The 21,260-nt window shown below is 33.1% G+C and overlaps 1 protein-coding gene across 2 annotated transcripts in view; it reads left to right on the top strand.

Annotated features, from left to right (window-relative positions):
* LOC132909274 (UBA-like domain-containing protein 2) overlaps positions 1–21,260 on the top strand; it is an 82,375-nt gene that overhangs the window by 15,076 nt on the left and 46,039 nt on the right. For both annotated transcript variants that reach the window (XM_060964014.1, XM_060964015.1), the window contains exon 2: positions 14,998–15,072. In XM_060964014.1, the coding sequence (XP_060819997.1) occupies positions 14,998–15,072 (75 nt within the window). The remainder of the gene's footprint in view (positions 1–14,997; positions 15,073–21,260) is intronic.

Below are 21,260 nucleotides of genomic sequence, written 5' to 3'. Positions count from 1 at the left end.
TGACCAAATAGTTTCTTATACCACCACGATTAGAAAAGGAATCAAATGGTACCGAAAACTTGGCATTCAACTCCTTCTGGGAATTTCTGTTGTAAACGCTTTGACGGTTTACAAAATTGCAACAAGGAAGGATGTAAATATTAGAAGATTTAGAGAATTATTAGCTGCAAGATTATTAGAGTTGTCTGAAAATACAAAAAATCGTTGTCTTCGACGGAGACAGCATAAAATGATTCCGGAAGAAGCATTAGACGCGCATGCAAACTATGTTATGCAGATAAAACGTTGAACGGACCGATCAAAGACACGAGAGAATTTAAAGAAAACAACTTATTGCCCAAATGTTCCGACCAAATGTTCCGCCCAAATGTTCCGCCCAAATGTACTCAGCTTTGTATAAAATGCTTCAAAGTTTTACATTCTATATAATTTTCTTAATAAACCATTTTCGTATTACTTTTACAACAATTCAATAGTTTTATTACTTCCTGTACAATATCTTTTCAAATATCTACAACGATCAATTAAAAGTCATCCGAATACGGGTGAGGCCGCCCCATTAGAAACTTTGCGGTCACCCGAATATGGGTGACATGACAATCAACGTGTTGATTGCTAAATAACATGTGAATGGCTATTCCCAGCGGGATACCATCTTCGAGTTTGACTATTTTATTTCTTTAGTCAGGTCAGTGGGGTGTTTTCTTTTTAGTCTAATGTAGTAATATATTATATGTGTATTATTTAAAATTAGAAGTAAAAGTTAAGAATGATGCAGAATAAAATGTTTCTTTTTGATATGTAATATCTACAAGAAAATATAAAATTGCAACATTATACATTAAAAAATAAATTTTCGTTCTTCGAGAAATGCTGAAACTCAACGTTCTGCCTTGTATCTCGCGGAATCTCTTACAAACAAATCTTTCATCAGGCTGTGGTAAACACAGGAAAGAAATAGTTTACTAGTTTTTAACAGAAGAACCTTCGTAATAATAGATTAACAAACATACAAAAATCTTATTATCTGTTATCTGAATAGGTTAACGTTAAAACACGCGGGAAATGTTCTATCGACATTGGTTTTTGTTATGTCGATGCATACGAAATATCGTTTACCAGAAGTTTTCAGCTTGACGTATTATAACCAGCCAATAAATTTCGTCCTATCTTCAATCATTATCAACCATATTATTCTTCCGAGATAACGTACGATGATATATAATGCGGATGTTTAGTTTTTCTGTAAGTAAAATATGATCCAAAAAGATAGAGTAAAAGTTACTTTAAATAAATGTTCCTAATCGTAGCATATGCTTTAGTAATTAATTCTATGTTTAAGTAATTATTCTTAATCTTTCGATGGTATAACAAAATCGAGAAGGATTGTTAGAAGAACGAATGATTTTATCAGATGCAAAGAAATACATATGTTCGTCTGTTCGTAAGAAACGAATATTAACAGTCGAGTTAGGGCGATGACTATTAGGATGACTGGAAGTTTATATTCGCTGCATGTTATTATCCAACGGTTTGTTCGAGCCTCCCTCAAGCTACATCGTCAAAAAATTAATATTTATTTTTTATCTTCTCACGGAGAGTAGGAAACAATAATATTTAGAAAGTCAGTTTTTCACTGGCAAGTGGCATAAACGTGCCATTGGTCAGCGGTTACGGAAAACTTTCCATATAAACTTCATCGGCGTGTGGAGAATAATTGATTTAAAAATAGAAAACTTGTAAACCTGGAGAAAACTTCTCGGAATAGTCACAAATACGTACATCGTTAAGGATTCTAAGAATCGTCTCATCCCTTCTGAAGCGTACAATTCTGAAGAGTTTCAGAGAATATCTAATTTTTAGATCAAATATTCAGCAACCATCATGGAAGCTAGTTCGATCATAAATTATGACTCGTAACACATATTGCGACACACGTTGCGCGTGTTATGTAAAACATTTTGAAATTTCATCAGCACCATAGTGCACTACCATTGCCATGATTATATTGGCAAAATTGGAAGCTAATCTGAAAATATATGCGGAACTTTCAAGATATTTGCTGTAAGCTTATGTTCAATACGTAATTCCTATACCGTATAAATACAATACATCGACACTTATCAATATCACGGACGATGGTGTGTTAAATATCTTTGCCATCTACACCAAATATCTTGCAACTTTTCAAAACACTTTCTTGCACTTGAACACTGTATTGATTTTCGAAATCGTTTAGATTTTCACCGATGTAATCGCTATAATTGAGCGTCGATCAATCATTACGGTATCAACGCAATTTCAAAATGTTTCGTATAATACGCGTAACACGTTCGTAAAAGGCGGCGTAGAAGAGCGTACGAATTCTTTCGCGAGAGTATTTTGCATCTGGAAAGATTCGAAAAGATTTACAGAAAGCGTTAATTCATAATCGATGGATGCAACGAAGCTGACAGAAGCGTTTTTCAGTCTGAGCATGACTTTCGAGATAGGAAATTTCTTTTATTGTGTTTTTGTTCCGTCCTTTTCCCGTCAGACGAGCGTTTACAAAATCTTTTCATAATATACGTATAATATACGTACGTCTGACTCGGCCCGAAAGGTTCGAACTGTAGATCTATTTCAGATTTTTTTTCGTTACGTGACTCGAACGCAATCCGGTTGAGAACACGTTTTTGGAACACGTTTTTGGAACACGTTTTTTTTATTATTATTATTTAATTTGTATTTTACAATTTGTCCAGCTGGACATTCGGTAAATTTTTCTAGCTTAAATTGGAACACGTGAACGGGTCTACCAAAGTTTTGGTAATTTAAAATATCCACGTGGCGGTCGAACGTATCTTTTACCTCGTTTCTCGATCGATCATGGCATTTTCGTGTGCAATTGGTATAAATAATTGTACGTTTATTTACATACAAATAGAATCCTTTAGCTTATTATCCACACGTCATTAACTTTACGCTCTTCTCTTTCGATTTAACGAAGCAGGTAAAGAAGCTAAAGGTAAAGAGCTAGAAAAAAGTTCGGATAGAAAATTGGTCGAATATCGTTTAAGATTTTTAAGCGTCGAACGCTGCACACAATTTGAATAAAATAGTATCGTAAATAGGAAGCGGAGCTTGGACGAAGAAAATTAGTAATAGGATTTGCAATTGAAAGAGAATTTTGTCATCAGAAAATATATGAACTTTATCGCATCTTTTCAATGACGAAAGTTAATCTCAAGTTTATTTGTACAGCTGTTTGCGTCTGATTTTTGCACGATCAAGGAACGTGTATGTAGGTGGAACTCTTTAAAAGTTTGATGAAAATAATCCGTTGAAGAGGTAACTTGTATTTTTTTACGGGAAAATTACGAGTGGATGTTTGATCTTTTACCTGTCGTTAAAATTAAGACTCGCGATTATAGCAGGAAGATTAAATCGAAGTAATTAAGAATAATTTAATAATTAAGCGAGTTTGAAGTAAAACGATACAAGCGACAAGATCGTTAACTCGTGAAAAATAGGGATAAAATTAAATTCTAATAGAAAAGTCTATGTTCTTGCGCCATCGAACATGTTATTGCACATGTTCATACAATTTTGTATTTTTAAGCATACAGCAACGAACCTAAATAGAGATTGCTTATAATTATATGTTAACTACTTATAACTATATACTATAAATCTTTCACTTTAAACGTCTTGTCTTGTATAACTTTGCATATTATGTCCATTTTATAGACCTTTGCTCTTTTCAATTATTTATAATACATAAATATTCGCAATTATACTCATTACTATACTCTTAAAGCAAAAACACTTTACACTAAAGTGGATAGATAAGGATCTTTTACGTATCATTTCAATATTCGTTTCTAGGAAAAGAGAGTTTTCAACTGAACTTTTCTACTGAATCCCTCATATTGTTGGTGCATATTTGTTTTCAATGTTTTGACAGTGCGATCAACACACGACTGGGAAGATTCCCAGCACTTTTTACGTAATTACTAAAATACTCTTCGTGAAGAATTGTTTGTATCGATCAATATCTGTCAATACATTCATTGCTATTGACGCATATATTGCGTCAATTCACTCGATTATTTATATAATGTTACTGACTTTTTTTTTACGTCCCAACAAAATTCATTAAACGGTTGACATATCGGTATGTTTTTTAAAACAATGGTACATTGGAACAATCGTTAGTTGGTACTTAAATGTATCTAATTAAGTATTTAAAGACATCTCAAAATAATCTATATCGCGATTTATTGTGATCGAGCGATATAAAAAATTAATCAATTCTACAAGAATAATATTTTTTTATTGTTTACAATTTGTCCAGTTGGACATTCGGTAAATTTTTCTAGCTTAATCACTAAATAACATGTGTATGGCTATCCCCAGTGAGATACCATCTTCGAGTATGACTATTTTATTTCTTTAGTGAGGTCGGTGGGGTGTTTTCTTTTTAGTCTTCTTTCTATGAGAGAAGAATAATATCTGTCATGGTTTCAAAACCTCATAACGTAACTGCGGTCATTTTCGACCCAGTTGTAGCTTTCTAATATTAACAAATATCTCGAGTTCGATCAGAATATGGAAAAGTCGCTATTGATTCGCACGATTTCTCTTTTCGATTTTATTTCAAACACGCTCTTAAAATATCAGAAATTTCGTGCTGAAATCAGCGTGATCGAAATGTACAAGTTCGAAGATCGCTATACAGGATGATCAGATACTGCTCTGTAATGTGATTTGAAACGAACTCAACTGCAATAGTGTTATATCGTGAATACTTTCTCCACAAAAATCAAACTATGTCGAACAAAAATTAAAGAACCATCACTTTGAGCATCACTTTGCTTCTCTGGGAGAAGACGAACACGGACAATCATCATTTTTCATCTGTTCGAATATTACGTTTGACGTGACACATTGAAATAATTTTGAATTTGAAAATCCTATAATTCGTAAAACCGTACGGAGTACGTGTGTTAGTGAATAAGAAGAAATGAAACGTTTCTACCTGTTCAGATAAAAGTTGGGCATAAGGACGAAACGAGTAAAACCTCTAACGTATCAAAGACAAAATAGCAAACTAAGTGTACATATATATTACTCTTTTTATTTCCTTGTCTTTTATTTTATTTTCTTTCATGAACCGCGAATATCAAAAGCGATAAACATCAGCGTTTTTGAAGAACGGTCGTGTTTATGAAAGCGACGCGCGTGATCTCTGCGTGAAAAGCATGAAATTCCGAAAGGAAAGAGAAATAATTTATTCTCCTCGTAGGTTCTGCATCACCACCGAGCAAAATACCGCACAATTGCGTCTTCTTAAATGGAAAATACATGTATGTATACTCCAATTAGTGTAACAAGCATAACGATAACGATCTTCCTGATTGTCTTTAATAGAAGACAATGTATTAAACAGAAGATATATCGTGTACTCGTGGAAAGCTTCCACACAACATAATCATCATCATTTTATCGAATGATCAAACAATTTGACTGTTTGTTATCTTTAACACGGGTTACTCCAATACAGGTTAACATCAACCATACTCGGTCTAAAGTCGTTCGTGTTATCCATTTCTTCTTTTTTTCTTTTTTTTTTTTTTTTCAAGGCAAACATAAAGATAAGATTCGTTACTAACGATTTATCGATACCATCTGTGCGATATAACGATGAAAGTTATAACCATTTTCCGTGTAGCTTGTCGTTGCGTGTTCTATCGGAACGAAAAATACATATGCAAGGGTTAATATTTTAGAAGCGTGCAACGGTGCAACGCTATAGAAGTTAGTTTCGAAGAAAACTCGACGGGAACGTGATGGAAATCCACACGAAAACGCTCGTGTACGATGGATATATAAGAGCAAAAGCGAGCGGCCGCGTCATGGTTTTTCTTGGAAAAAGCAACTTTCAAAGCTTCGCGAAAGCGAGAATGTCGCGTGGCTGCGAGAAACTAGCGAGAATTGTGTGCTAGTTTCCGCGGCAATTGGGTCGGTTGGAAGTGGCTGGGCACACACAGGGAACGGGTGATCCGCGTTCGGTAAACTTTCGCGCGATCGCCCAAAGCACTGATAAAACTGCCGCGTTTCTAGTACTATCTGTTTTGCAATTTACCGACAATATACGACTACGTTGCCGCGCAACGTACAAAGCTAACCTCGATCTACGAGGTGTGACAGAGTGTCGAGAATAATGCGTTCGACAATTTTATTTTAAGAATTGGACAAGTACAGCTTACGTTTCTCGGTTTCGTCTTTTACGTATCACGCGTGTTACATGAAACAGTTTGAGATTTCATTAGCACCGCGATGACACGCAATTATCGCGATTATATCGGTATAGTTCTAAGCGATTCTGAAAATGTGTACACAAGTTCCAAGATATTTAGTGCAAGTATATTTTGCACAGATGACGAAATCACATGTTTCGCTCAGGTTGCCATGGGGGTATTTTTATCATTCAAAGCATATAATGGCAAAATAATAATAAATTGATGATGTAAGACAAATTCTTCCCCAATGGACCGTTTATCTTATTGGTGGTCACGGGTGACCACCGTGGCGCCTTGGTAACAGTTGATAGCGACATATTATAATAAGGCTTCGTTTATTTCAACAAACTATTCGCATTCGTTATTTCGTCGTAAGCAAAACGTTCAGAATATATTATTGAAACATGTAGGAGATATTAGTAAACGGTATTTGTTCATTCTATATATAATAGTAAGGTATGTGCACACTTCTAACTTTAATTATGATTATAAAGCAGCATTTACGATTATTTTCTAGGCTGTGTTTATAATAGTATTCGTAGATTACCCCTCAAAGATATGGATGCAAACACAATGTACCGTTAGATAGAAGATTTGTTTTTTTTTTTTATTGATGTTCTAATAAAAATGTTTAATTGTTCAATGGGGCACTTTTTGTTTCAAAGTATCTTCTATTTATCGGTTATATTCAAAATGCTCTAACTGTCAATTTTCATACAATTTTTACAATTGTAAGAAGTTCAAGCGCGCCAATGACCAACGTAGCAGTCAATGTGTTAAGACGACTATTTATACCGTGTACATATTAATTTTATACTAAATATAAGTTTGCAATAAATATGTTACAAGTTTTATGTATATTTGATATTGGATTCAAACGCTAATACGATCACGATAATCACGTCTCATTATAGCGCCGATACAATTTCAAAATGTTTTATGTAACATCCACGATATACATACACACATACGTATAAAAGTTTTTTATGGTAAGTGTATGAATACTTTTGCAAGTTACTGTATCTACTTAAATAAATATACTTGTTTACAACGCGGTTCTTGTAACTCTCTATACGTATATGCGTTCCAATGTTAAATTCATCGTTCATTCATTTTATTAGTGGACTCTCTTGCGTAATCGTAATAAGTTTAGTAACGAAAGAATAGAAGTTTTATAAATTACAAGCCGCTTGTTCATTTACTAGATTCGAATTATCCCTTTTCACGTAATAATTTTATCATCTATAACTGACTAACTCGTCCATCTACAAATATTGTTAGTCGGTAAATTATTGTACAAAGTGTTGTGAAATTCTGTCGTAATTCCCAAGTTATATCAGTTCGAATTGTATGAACTAATTGAGAGTATATCAGGACTTCTTTTTATCTGAGCGAATAAAAAAAGCGTCACCAAGAAACAACTCGGGAAAAGACAGCAAAGTAAATATGTACTTCAACGTCGTGAACAATTATATATATACTATTTCTCCTACATAATTTTTGTTTATATAATTTTTCTCTATATAGTATTCGAATGCTAAAACAACAATTATTTATTATACATTATATGCATTATGTTGTAACAAATATAGAAAAAGCCACCGAGCATAAGAATACCGAAATAACGTAAAGCAAGAAAGTAAAAGTAATAAGAATGATCACATCCGGAGTTAACCCTTAACAGTGAAAGTTACCGATGAGTAACTGTGTCGTCACGTCATAGGACAGTTTGTCCTGTGACTAGGCCTTGAATGAGTCAAACTTGAGCGGAGAATTGGTCACACACCAACACGTGTCTCTTCATTTTTATCTCACGCGAGGAAAGTTACCCGGTTATTGGATTATCTAAATGTAAAAATACCACTTCTTTTGCAGCCACTCATGGATTTCGATGCTATTTTGACAATCGATGTCAAATTTCCCGAGTAAACAGTGATACTCGTTCCAACTAATTTAACGTTTCTCGTTCAAACTCATTTAACATGCTGATAGCTTCCTTTGTTGCTAATGTCGATCGACTAGCCCTGCTACGTGTTTTTGGTTATTTTCGATGCAATTATATTCTTCTGACGTTGAAAGATATCATCTTTAGTTTGAGAAAAATATGGAAGAAAGTATTATTGGTACGCGTGATTTATTGTTTTAATCTTGTACCATACATAGTTTTTTAAAACATTAGATTCTTTTTGTTTGCCAAGATGAAAGCAAAATCGAAATATAACGATGGGAAAATCCTATCAGGGCCAAACCAGCACCTCGACAGTAGGAAATTCTTCCTGTTACAGTCTTCCATCCTACATATAAATGTATTAACACTGGAACTACCACACCAGTCCAATTGACTGGCTTTACAATTTTATTTTCAAATTCCTATATGTTATATTTCTTTTCTGCAATGATGTAATGATTTTCGCAACGATAACTAAAAGAATAATATAATGAATTTTATTTTGTTTTTAATGTATTCAAACTGAAAATAATTTCGTATCAAGGCTATTTAACCAATATCAGTAAAAATGACTGGTACTTATTAAAGTGTAAAAGGCTGCAATCTGTTTATCGAACCCGAATTAACCAGTTTCCTCGTTTTGTACAACTTGCCACACGTTTTTCAAATTTTTACTGCGTATCATTCAATATGATGATATCAGTTATCAGGAAAATTCCGAATCGATCGCTAGATCGCTAGATGCTAACACTAGAATACCACACTAGTCAAAGTGACTGATTCTACAATTTTATAAATGTGCCAACCCTCGTTTAAGGGTCATGATCCTAGATGAATTAATAATACCAAAAATGTACTACACAACATGGAAGTAATAAATCAATAAATATAAAAGTATTCTATTATTACGTATTTTTTTAAGGACCAGTCATTTTTACTACTTTTGGTAGAAATAGCTTGGTGTTACTGTGATTGCTTTTTATTTCAGTCGCTAAGTATTCTTCAGATGCGAGAGATCACGTTTGACCCGTTTCTCAACATCTCGCCTATATCAGTTTATTGTATTGGCCATTTTAAAAAATTCCACGAGAAATAATATGATTTAATTTCCTATTTCTTATTTTTTTTAAATAAATAATTTTTTCTTTTTTCCTCTGTTATAAAGAATGTAAGATGCGATGTTTGCAAAGTAATATTGTCTACAAATTGTTTTGAACAGTATATTTTCGATAAACTCCATGGAGAATTCGGATGTCATTTACTGCACTTACGACCAACCGCGCACGGTGATAGAGACAGTCCTCTTAAGTAGGGCCATAATGCAAATGGGTTAAGGAAGGTACGGCACATTTACCACTCTAACACAACTGTACTAATTATGGTAAAGGTAATCGATCGATACAGACAATTATGTATGACATTGCAGTAACAGACGAATATAATATAATGGTTCTGTTTCTATTACAAGATCGCGTTACGTATCGAAATACAATCCAACAGCGTAACGTTATACTCGCTATTCTTACAATAGAGTTATCAAAATTTCGCTGTATCGATCGGCCGCATGTTACACTTGTACACTGCGAATATTAAATTTGTAAGCTCGGTAGAAATTATTAAAGTTTGTTCGCACTTTAAGCGGCGTTATCAAAGCGTCGAAGCTTTGATTAATTGCCATCGGAGAAGCGTGTACGACTGAAACGAAATATCTCTATAAATATCCTATAATTACAATACATATAAATGCAACAGTCGATAAAAATAACGTGTTATTCGTTACAAATATCTGCCTCAGCGATTTTATTCTCGTTTCAGAGCATTCCCACTCTTTTGTAGCGGTTGTTTCTCTTTATTATAAAAGGAGAAACGCGCATGTCTATATGTAGAAAATTTACCTTCAAATTTTTACGAAAAAAATGTGAAATTATAGTATCGTCGATAGTCTAATTGGTACACACTCTGCGGATATTTATGCAACATACAAATATCAAAAAAAAAAAAAAGAAAAAACAAACATATCAAACGTAACGACATTTGGTAGCTGCTATTTAGTGTCTATATTTTTAAATTACGTTCGTAAAGGTACGAATTTGCATTAACGTAGACTGTCGGAGTAAATTTTATTACGGTCAGCTCATGGTAGACGTGTATTTACATATTAATTATAAGTAAAAGACTCCAACGAACACATTAAAATAACTATGCGGCGTGCGGAAATTTATTAACTCGGTATAATTAAGGACGTGAAAAATATACAGGCGATTTTTAAATATAGTAATAGTATTTGTACATTACTGAAACAGTCGAGTAATATTTTTTCGTCTTATGAATTATAAATGTGTTCATATTTCAGTATTATTTCAAAGCACATGAACGATTAATAATAAATGCAGAAACTTTATAACGTTTGCTTACCTGAAAATAAATAGAAATTGTTTTAAATTGTACTTAAAATTTAATTACGTGTTTTTCAATCATCTTCCTCTAATCGCTGATACAAAAATAAACAAAGCGCATAGAACGTAAAACATTAAAAACAGTGTACTCATTTTAATATTTAATAGACAGGATGAATCTCTGTATTTAAGCTTTATTTCTTTAATTGTGTATATAACAATCTAAATTTGCATGAAAATCCACGGCCTAGTTGATACGGATCTTATAGATAATCATATAAATAAGTATATATAAACATACATATATTTAAAATAAAAAGAATCTCTGTTCTGATCTTAATATTTCTGGCGTAATTGTCCGTTGTCTTCCAACTTTCTTCTAACAGGTTCCCATAACTGCTTTTCCGATTTTCAGCGCGCTTGCCTCATTCTTCTATTCGGTATGATATTAGGCTAACCCAACATATCTCGTATTTTCTCAATTGTGCCAGTGACTATGAAAGTGGTCTAGGTCAAAAATTTAAAAAACCTGAGTTTATCACTTATTCTCATACATTACAATTACTATACGTTAATACTATTTGAAACCATTTTTGCAAAATGGTAAAAATCGAGCCGTTGCTGCGAGTTCCTTGTCACGCGATTAAACAGAATTCAGTTCATGCGTCAAACGCGAAACTTTAAATATCTTAAATCGAAGAATATATACGACTTAAGCTAGTTTCATAATCACCAGCGCAATGGAAGAGCAATTGTAGAAAATACCGTAGCCAAAGAATGTTTCAGGACGACAAGTAAACATGTAGTTCAGTTTCATGAATAAGTAAAGAGTATGTGTAGAAAATTCTGTACGTGGAAAAACTCGATGTCGCGTTTATATAGAGCAATAAACAAAAGCCAAGAAATAATTAACTGACGTTTATCGGTATTTATATTTTTCTCTATAGAGGCGACGTTAGTCGTATCAGTGCCACCACATCTACTAGCATTAACAATTATTTAGAATGGGAAATTGCACTGAAGTTCTATACCTTTCGCGAATATTTTCCATTAAAATACAAAATTTCTCAATTTTCCCACTTACAGTATTCTTCGATTATGCTTATGGTCGCAGTCATTTCTTTTAATGTTTATTCGAATCATACGAGTACAGCTTTAATTTAGCCTTCGGATATTATCGTAAATTAGTTGTTAAATATTTCGAAATTAAATGATAAAATAAAGTCTTGTATTGTTTTAATAAGCACTTTGCTGAAAAGGAGTAAGCGTCAGCGGTGACGGTGGCTCATGGGCGAGAGTGTTGTACATAGACAAACGCATTCGAGTACATAGATACTGCATGATCTGGTTTCACAAGGTGAACAAGAAGCTTATGAATTTCTAGTTACAACCAATCACTCACTTTTGAGCGATACTGTAAGTATGTGACACCACGTGACTTCACTTGCCAGTTGCGTGTTCGACTGTAGCTAAAGACATTAACACGTGTTGAAGCTTTTTAGTGTCCCTTTCTTAACTTACTGTTTAAATATTTTCCAAGCTACGGGCAAGCGCAAGATTTGCTTCGTTACTCTGTTGATACAAATCGAGTCACACTCTATATATCAAATGCGACGATCAAATTTCGAAAATAATTCCGATGTTGTTTCGAAATGGCAAGAAAGTAGGCGATTACGTTCCGCTGTACAACTTGATCACGTGCAATTAACATGTAGTTAACGTGGTATTTTTTGTCATTTTATAAATTTATTTCCTTAAAAACTTACGTACGTATGTATCCGAAATGAAAATTGACTGAAGTAGCATTCCAAATAACGCAACGAAGACGATAGACTTCGTCGAACGAATAGTTTTAACAAACTTACACGAAAGAGAAAACGATGTTTCCCCAGAAGAGCAAAAGAATACTTCGGTGTCTTTCATTTCTGTTCGATACATTTCCTTTTAAATGAAATATTCGTTCTATCACATAATTCTTGAAAGTGTATCTGTAATTACACATATATATCCAATTACTTTATCTCATAGCAAGGCTAGAAGTCAGAAATTATCGATGCCAATAGATCTTCTTACGCGACCAGAAAAATATCTGACGATAAAACGAATGAAATTTAATAAATAAATTTGACAAATTACGTGTTATTCGATTATCCTATTTGACGTAAGATTGTTAAACTATAAAGAAGAACGTTTAATAAAGCACTTATTTTTCATTTGTTTAGGTAAGAAATAGAAGGAAACTGACAATATGGCAACGTAACATATCAACCACTTGCGGTGCTAATCACGGAGGTTTTTATTTTTAATATTTATATTATTCGCTCTTTTCCAAAGATCATTTTAATTTTGATTTTTCCCCTTCCTCTGTGTAACCTCGCCTAACAAAGCTAGAAATTAGAAAGCATATAGCAAATTATTGGGCATGTGTTTCTAATAGTTATCAATAGGTAGCAAAAAAGATATTCTGGTCTCTGCATGACCTCACCTTACGACCAGTGTACTAAGGCTTGAATTATCTAAAAACTTGTACTTAGCAGAGGGAAATCAATGTGACACACTGGCTTCGATCTCGATTTAAATAAAAGATTCTTTCATTATCTTTGCCACCTTAGGTGTAACAGAATTATAGGATATTCAGAACGAACAATTCAGAAAATAGTTAGTTTTCTATTCTAAAAACGTTTCACGTTTCTAGATTCTCTCGCACGCGATTTAAGCTAATGTTGCTAGTCAAATTTTGCGAGTCATAGACTACAAGTTATTAGCATTGCTAAATTTTCTGGCGTAACAGTAAAGCAAGTTTGGTAATTAACGAAACATGGGATTTTACAAGTAAATGTTACAAATTACAATTCCCACTTGGCGGTAAATTAAATTAAAAAATTGTGAAGTTTGTGACCTATGATTTGTAACTTGTCAATTGTCATTATCGCGCAAGAGGGTCCTAATATCAGATACAAACTACAACATTGTAGAAAGTCCATAAACGGAAATGATTTTTGCTCTTACGAATAAGTATAGAATTTGATGTCGTTTTGAATCTGTCGTTACTTCTTAAAATGTGTTTTAGTTAAAAGATTATTGGCAATTTATTAAAGTACATATTAATACAATTTGAAGTAATAAATTTAGACAGTAGGAGTTTTTTTTGGAAGATTGCCATATAACTTTTGAGTAATCCATTACCTGACGTTCTATATTTAATAGTTCAAACAGGTTTTTTACATTTTTATCTTCCTTTCTGCCCGTGACTCATTCTAAGCTGTCCTTCGTGTATTTTATCAATGTAATGTAGCATTCAAGCACAAAAGTATCCGAACACTTATCGCACAAAATTTTTACGAATGTGCGTATTATACGAAAGTTCTTGGAATTTCATTTACATTCTAACGAAATGGCTATCACGATATATAAAAATTACAAGATATTTATTGCAACATACACTTACGGTTAATGAAAAATTAAAACTCGACACAAATAGTAATTTTAAACATTAACAAACATAAAATTGGTGCTAAAGATAAAGTCTCGCTGCATATTATTAATACAGCGAATAATCGGTTAAATATCTCGACGATCTTTGCAAAATATATTGAATTATATATTGGATATATATGGAATTGGATATATATTGGATATATATAATTATATATTGAAATATATAATTCCAATAAATATCTTCCAATTGTTATACACATTTTCAGACTTTTCGAATCTGACCAATACAATTACTACAATCGTATCTCGTTAATGCCAATGAGATTTCATAACGTTCTATACAGATACATCAATGTTAAGTGTGTTACGTATAATGTACACGTAAGAAGTTTTCAAAGGCGTTCGAATAACGATGATAAATGAGCTGTTCAAATTTTCACGAAGAAGCTCCATCATTCATCGTTTTACGCTGAATTTGTGACTATCGATAAATCGAATAGAAAATAATTCGTCCAAAGACTTCGATGCTGTTCTTCTGCTTCATATTTATTCGTATGTAGATCGAAGAATTTAGGTTACTTTTGCACAATAGTATACGAGCTTCTAGCCAACCGTGCGATAGCCAATACATTTTAACCATCGACCTTTAAACTGCAAAGTTAAAATGTAAAACGTAACACTATCTTTGACAACTTGTTCAAGTCTCGGTATAGCAAATATTTACGTCGTGGTTAAAGGCTAAGTCAGGCATCGAGGTTGAGAGTTGGCATTCGTCGTTCGAAGGTTAATGACACGATTTGTAAACGGAAACGATATTCATTCTGAAAAAAACTACGCGTTACGTAGTCGAGGCGTAGAGTAACACATATAAATGTTGAAGAATGAAATGCGTTATGCCTGCGGTCTAATCGTGCTTACTTTATCGTTTCAGACTGCCCTTAGTATTTTCTTCCAAGAAGCAGCGATACCTCCATGCGCGCAAGGACCTGGCACGCACTTTGGCCAAGTAAGTGCACCGATTTTTCTATCGAATATTTAATATTTAATATTTATTTCAGCTCAAATTGCACCTGGCTTTAGATAATTAGAGTTTATAAACGTAAAATATTAACTTAGAGATAACTACAGTAGCATAAAAACATATCAATTCTCCGGTTATCTCGGCTTTTTATCTCTACATTTCGTTCGTTCATTTATTCGTTGCGTGATTCGTTATCCGTCTATTTTTTATTATACTCTATTTCCCCATCATTGCACTTTTCTTTTTCCTTGCCTTCCACTTCCGCTTCTTTCTGTTTGCGTTTTCCCCTCTTTTCCCTACTCTCCTTCTATTTCCTTTCCATTCTCCGCAACCTCTTTCCAAGATTGTTATCAGCACAGTAGAATTCCATTTATCTGAGCTCATCGAGGAACAAACAATTCGTGTAACTGGAGCTCTCGTAACGGCGATCTATTGATTCCGCCCACGACCTGTGATTTTTCGTTCGTACGACGTTGGATCGGAAATCATAGTGCAACCGATGATCCGACGCGGAAAAATAACTCGAAAATATGGAATCAAACTTTTTCGTACGACGCTTCGATTCTGAGAAAAACAAACTTGAGAATTTGCCGACTATACTTTAACTTGGCCAAGTACCGATTAAGTATCGGTAGACGATCGGCACGAAATTATCGTATACGTGAAAATAGATCAAAAATGTTAAACTGTGTTTTCTCTTTTAACGCCCCATTTTCAAGAAAATAAAGTTCCAACATGCTTAATTACCAACTGGCCTGATACACGCGCACGGTACATCCTCAAATTTATTTTTGAAAACTGAAAAATCTTCATACGGGAGAATTTCGCAATTTATAATTAGACTATGTTCGTACATTTTTGAAAAACCTAGGATTCGAACAATCTACAGAGCGCGTACAACGTGCAAAGATATAAACGATATTTAAAGTAGAACAATTACTATGATATTTAGTAGACGAAACAATTTTCCATTTGGATCTCATTTCTTTAATTACATTCATAGAAACATAAAATTGCATAAACGTCCGCACTTTATTTATAGCCTCTAATACATTTCCAGCGTAAATGTATTTATTTACCTATTTATTGTCGCATCGATTAACGGACATTATCGATCACGATTAAAATGAATTACATAAGTCATAAGTTGGCACAGTCGTTACATGTACTCATTATATAATATCTTTTATCTATGTGTGTAAATCAATATGTGTATGTAAGATAAAATACATAATAAAAATAACGTCATTAGTTATTACATAGTTATTACACTACATGATACAGCAATTATACAGTTAACGTGGATTGTTGATGTCGTTTAACAGGACATAAGATGTTCTGTTTTACGAGATTACGTTCATCTAACGAACAATCCAATATTTCTGATATCGAATGAAATCTATCGAAAGACTCGACTCGCCTTTGGTCGTTCTCCGTGTTTTTGTCGTGTACCGACGTCTAATCGATACGAAACTATATTTCCGCGTGAAAAGCGTCGTCGTGTTCGTACTCGTTGGCGGCGGCGATCGTATCGGCTACGTTCCGTCTCTTTCTTCCTTTCCACTCGATTCTCTTTTATTTATGTCACGTGCAACGATCCACGACGCATCACGCGAATGATTTTATTCATTAGGTTCGTTGCGCGAATCGCGACGAGATCACGCGCGAGAAATGACATTTTTTCGTTGCCTTTCGTTCGCGCGATATCGTTTCGTCTCGATCGCTTGGTAAACGGCCATGCATCTCGAAATGTTAGCCATTTATTTGTTGCTTTTCGTTACACGCCCAGAATGCCAATCTTTTATATATATTTCAGTATTTTCTCCTATTTTCATTTACCTCGCTGCTCTTTTGGGCGCGGTTATGAATCGCTGTTTGTTTCGCACCGGTTCAAGTACATAATCGGAAAATGTATCGAACATCTACATCGTGCTATAGATAGATACCAGTTGGTAAATTGTCGGCTACTTTTATCGATTTCCAATAATACGTCGATGGCTTGCTGCAGCAAATATCCTATGTCCACTTTATCGTTCCCGAGAGAAACGGTTTTAAAAATTGAATGGTACTTGATAATTCGATAAATACGTTTCGCATTTACCTTTATCGGTGTTGGTACAAAATCGTTTGCAAATTGCGCACTGATCCTTTTTAGGAAATTAAAAACGACAAAGATGGATTAACTTTTATAACTTTTTAACTTAACGAAGTAACTTTTACAAAAGCTCTTGGATCGTGCAATTATCAAACTGTGGATATTTGTGCGTTTATGGGGAATTTAAAACAAGCGGAACATACATACAGAATATGCAAACAAATCGCAATTTACATTTCATTGCCTATGGTTATAAATAATCATTTTCAATAAATATTTTCGTTCCCAATCAGGTTCGAGAAGAAGTAAGACAGGATTTTCTGGTGATTTAAATTAGATATATAAGCTGGCTTAATTTTGACATTCTACGAGTAAAAGTAAGAAAAGAATCATCATCTAACGAGCATATAAATGTTTTACTAACAGCTATAAAACGTTTGTAAATACAATACAGAACTGATGATGAAATAACGAACTGATTTTTCGCTATATGAAGCACGAAAATAGGTTAATGATATTTACAGCAGGGTTATCTCACGAGTGTACTACAAATTCTTTATTATTAATTCTTCCATACAATTTTCAAATTTTTATATTTTAATCTTACTCCGATTTTAACGATCAAGGACAAATTTTGAACATTTTAAGGGAACGTTTCTCGGAAAACTGAAACTTGCTCATATCTTATACAAACTGCCATGATATTTTTCACGCTGTTGAAATATAATTGGTCGAGAAAGATGGGAAGAACATAGCGGGGTTAAGACCTGAAGCATATTAATTCTTGCCTCGCAAAATTTTTTCCCTCGGAGTTCCCCATGAATAAAAATGACGTGATGTGGCGTGATGTCTGGCGATCGCGGGGGCCAAGGAATCGATCCTCTTCAAGCTGTCCATCATTGAGGTTAATGTTCGTTTAACCATTCTATCAAACAGCACAACCAAACTTATTATTCTTGCTTCTCGGTATTATTCAATTATTTCGTATTTTCGTATTGATTTTTTAACCAAGCGTTCACGCGAGCCTGTGTTTGTGCGATATTATTTCTCGTAATTTATTCGTAGAATGTGTTGGCCACGTTTTATCTGTTTTTTATTATATTACTAGGTTTCAGTTTTTTCCATGTATCGCCAAAGTTATTTTGACTCGTTCGGTTAATCGTATCTGATTTTGCATTGCGTAAAGTTTATGTAAGACGTACATATATTTCTTGCTCTCTATTTTATATGAAGTTTTGCTTTATAGCGTTATAAACAGGAAATGTTGTAGATAGGAGAAGCAATAAACTGCTACTTGAATGTTTGAAATTACGCTCAATCCATTAACGCGTTGATTACTACAAGAATTTTATATATTTTCACTTAGAAGCTGTAATCGTTGATAGAAAAGGTTATTATTTATTGATAGCTCGTTTTTCCTTTCAGACGTCGAGAACCTTTGAGTTTTACATCTTCAAGTCTACTTTTCCCTAATAGGTAGTTGCAGAATAGCTATTTATATATTAAAGTTGCAACAAGATGAGCACGATATTGATGTTAATATGTGCAAATTTATAGCATCATTTTATGCAAATTGATGCTTTTATAAATTTCATACAAAATAAATATATTACATTGAGTTTGCGCACTTTTTCTCATATTCATATAAATCATTTACATTGTTGAAATTAACGCAACATTTGCTCTTAATGTTAACGAATAACATACATACAATATGTTATATATATATATATATACACAATACGAATACAACAATACGTTATATACATTGTTATATTGTTATATATTGTTATATACAATGTAGCTTAATGCGTTACTTAGTGTTTCTTATTCATTGTTACGAAAAATTGTTCATTTCACAATGAACAGACGTCAAATTTTTATGCAAATTCATATGTACACGAATAGAGCTATAAATATGATATAATTTAGAAATGGATATACAAGTATAGGTATAATTTTAAAAATGGAATCTGAATAGGCAGTTGCCCTATTTACTAAATATTATAGCGAGTAACTATATTTTGCATTTATTTATACGTTTCTACGCGTTACACGTATTCTGTGTATTGTCGTGTCCTCAAATTTCCTCTAAATACATCAAAATTCGGAGTCTAAAAATAAGTATAGCCGCAGTAGACGTACGTAGATTATTAATTGATTTACCGCTATCTTTACAAGACACCTTCTAATCAATGATTTCATACACGGCTTATGCATGACGATGGTTTAGTACGTTTTTGTGCATCGTCACGTAACACGAGGGAAGTGCGCAACATTCGACTCATCGATGTGGCTCAAACTTTGCGTACGTTGTACGTACTGTATAATAATGCGTTAAATTGGCGACAGATATTATTAAACATTAAACGATTCTCGGAAGCATCGCATTGCACGAGACGATCAAATAGAACCAATATTTGTTTCAAGATAAAAATCAGTCACTTCTTCTTGACGACTGTTTATCGTTTATTTTTATAAATATCCTATTCATATTAATTTTATTAATTAATTGTAAATATATCTGTAGTATCGTCTATAATTTACTATTTGGTTTCCTCAGGTACAGAACAGGATTTTTTTTTTCGAAAAACATGAACGATATCTCTTATTAGTCGATTGAAATGTAAGATTCATTTCCCCTGAAATCCGCCAACTTCGAGCACATGTTTTTTTCCGATTTTAGCAAATTTGAATCTCATTTAAATAAGTAACAGTTTTATTTATTGCTTGCCTTCCAGCATTGCAATGTGTTTTATATACGACATACGAATCTCATTTGTCTGCGAATTTTATTCATACAACGTAATTTATTTGTTTTAAACTTCTAATAAACTTTGTAACAAATAAGACGGCCAACGACTAATTATACGGAATTTCTGACTAATTTTATAACGTGCAATTCATATAAATCTTGCTATCTTGAATGCGTAACATTGAATGAACATTAGAATATTCATATATTACTAAAGAAATAATATATATATACCTATGTAAATATATTCATACCAGCAGAGATAAACCTGTATGGAGATTTCAAATCTTCAATAAAAAAAAAAAAGAAAAAAGAAATATTTTATTTAAACGTGCGAATTAGAATTAGAAATTCGTGACAAAAATATGCGGAAACCAACAGGCTGAATAGCACAAGCATAGCGATATTACATAAAAACTACCTGCTTTTGTCTCAACATTTAACGCCTCAAGTTATTTTTAATCACTCCTACGTAAATTACATAGAAGTATAGTATATCGTATTTAAATCACATCATTGACAACGAAGTGAGAAATCAATAACTATTAAATTAACTTACTTTCATTACATTTATCGATAAGAATGGAACTATTCATCATCGTTGTCTGACGTTTTTTCAGATCAATTCGATTTGCTATTATCTATTTGTTACCAAGTTATACACATTGGCTGTATGACAAATAGACCACGGATGTGCATGTATTTATTAATCAAAATAATATAAACAACGTCCTGGTTTTGATTCTCTGTACATAGAAAAAGAGTATTTAGGATACTTGCGTTTGAAAAGATATTTAAAATTTTACGATTTTTTAAATTACATTTAAAAGATATTTCAATTTTAGTTTCACCCAAAATTTAGTCGTTTTGCATTATTATGAGAAGTAAGCGCGAGTGTATAGCATGTGACAGGAAAACTTATACAATGTTTTGAAGATAAATTTCTTCTAATTTCTTCTAATGGTTTTGTCATTAGGTGGTATTGACAAAATCCGCAATCACTTAGTTGCCAACCCAATACATAAACTGTAATATGAATGAAAGAAAAACATAGCAATTTATTTAGTATGAGTGGATATTCTTTTCTTTCGGTTAGTATGTAACGGTTTGTTTTTATGAGTTCAATATAGAAATATAGACGCGCCTTCCTCAGATAAAAATTGATCGAATCAAATAATTATTACGATTAGAATTGTTACATTTTTTAATTTATCGCCTATAACCGACACTATTAAAGACAAGAAAAGAAAAGAACACAAGGCTATTGCCCTGTGATTTTGCTCGTTCGTCATTTGCAAAATTAAACAAGATTAAAGTATCTTT

The sequence above is a fragment of the Bombus pascuorum genome, chromosome 7 (assembly GCF_905332965.1).
Source record: "Bombus pascuorum chromosome 7, iyBomPasc1.1, whole genome shotgun sequence".
Classification (NCBI taxonomy): Eukaryota; Metazoa; Arthropoda; class Insecta; order Hymenoptera; family Apidae; genus Bombus; species Bombus pascuorum.
This window is presented reverse-complemented; position numbering and strand designations above follow the sequence as displayed.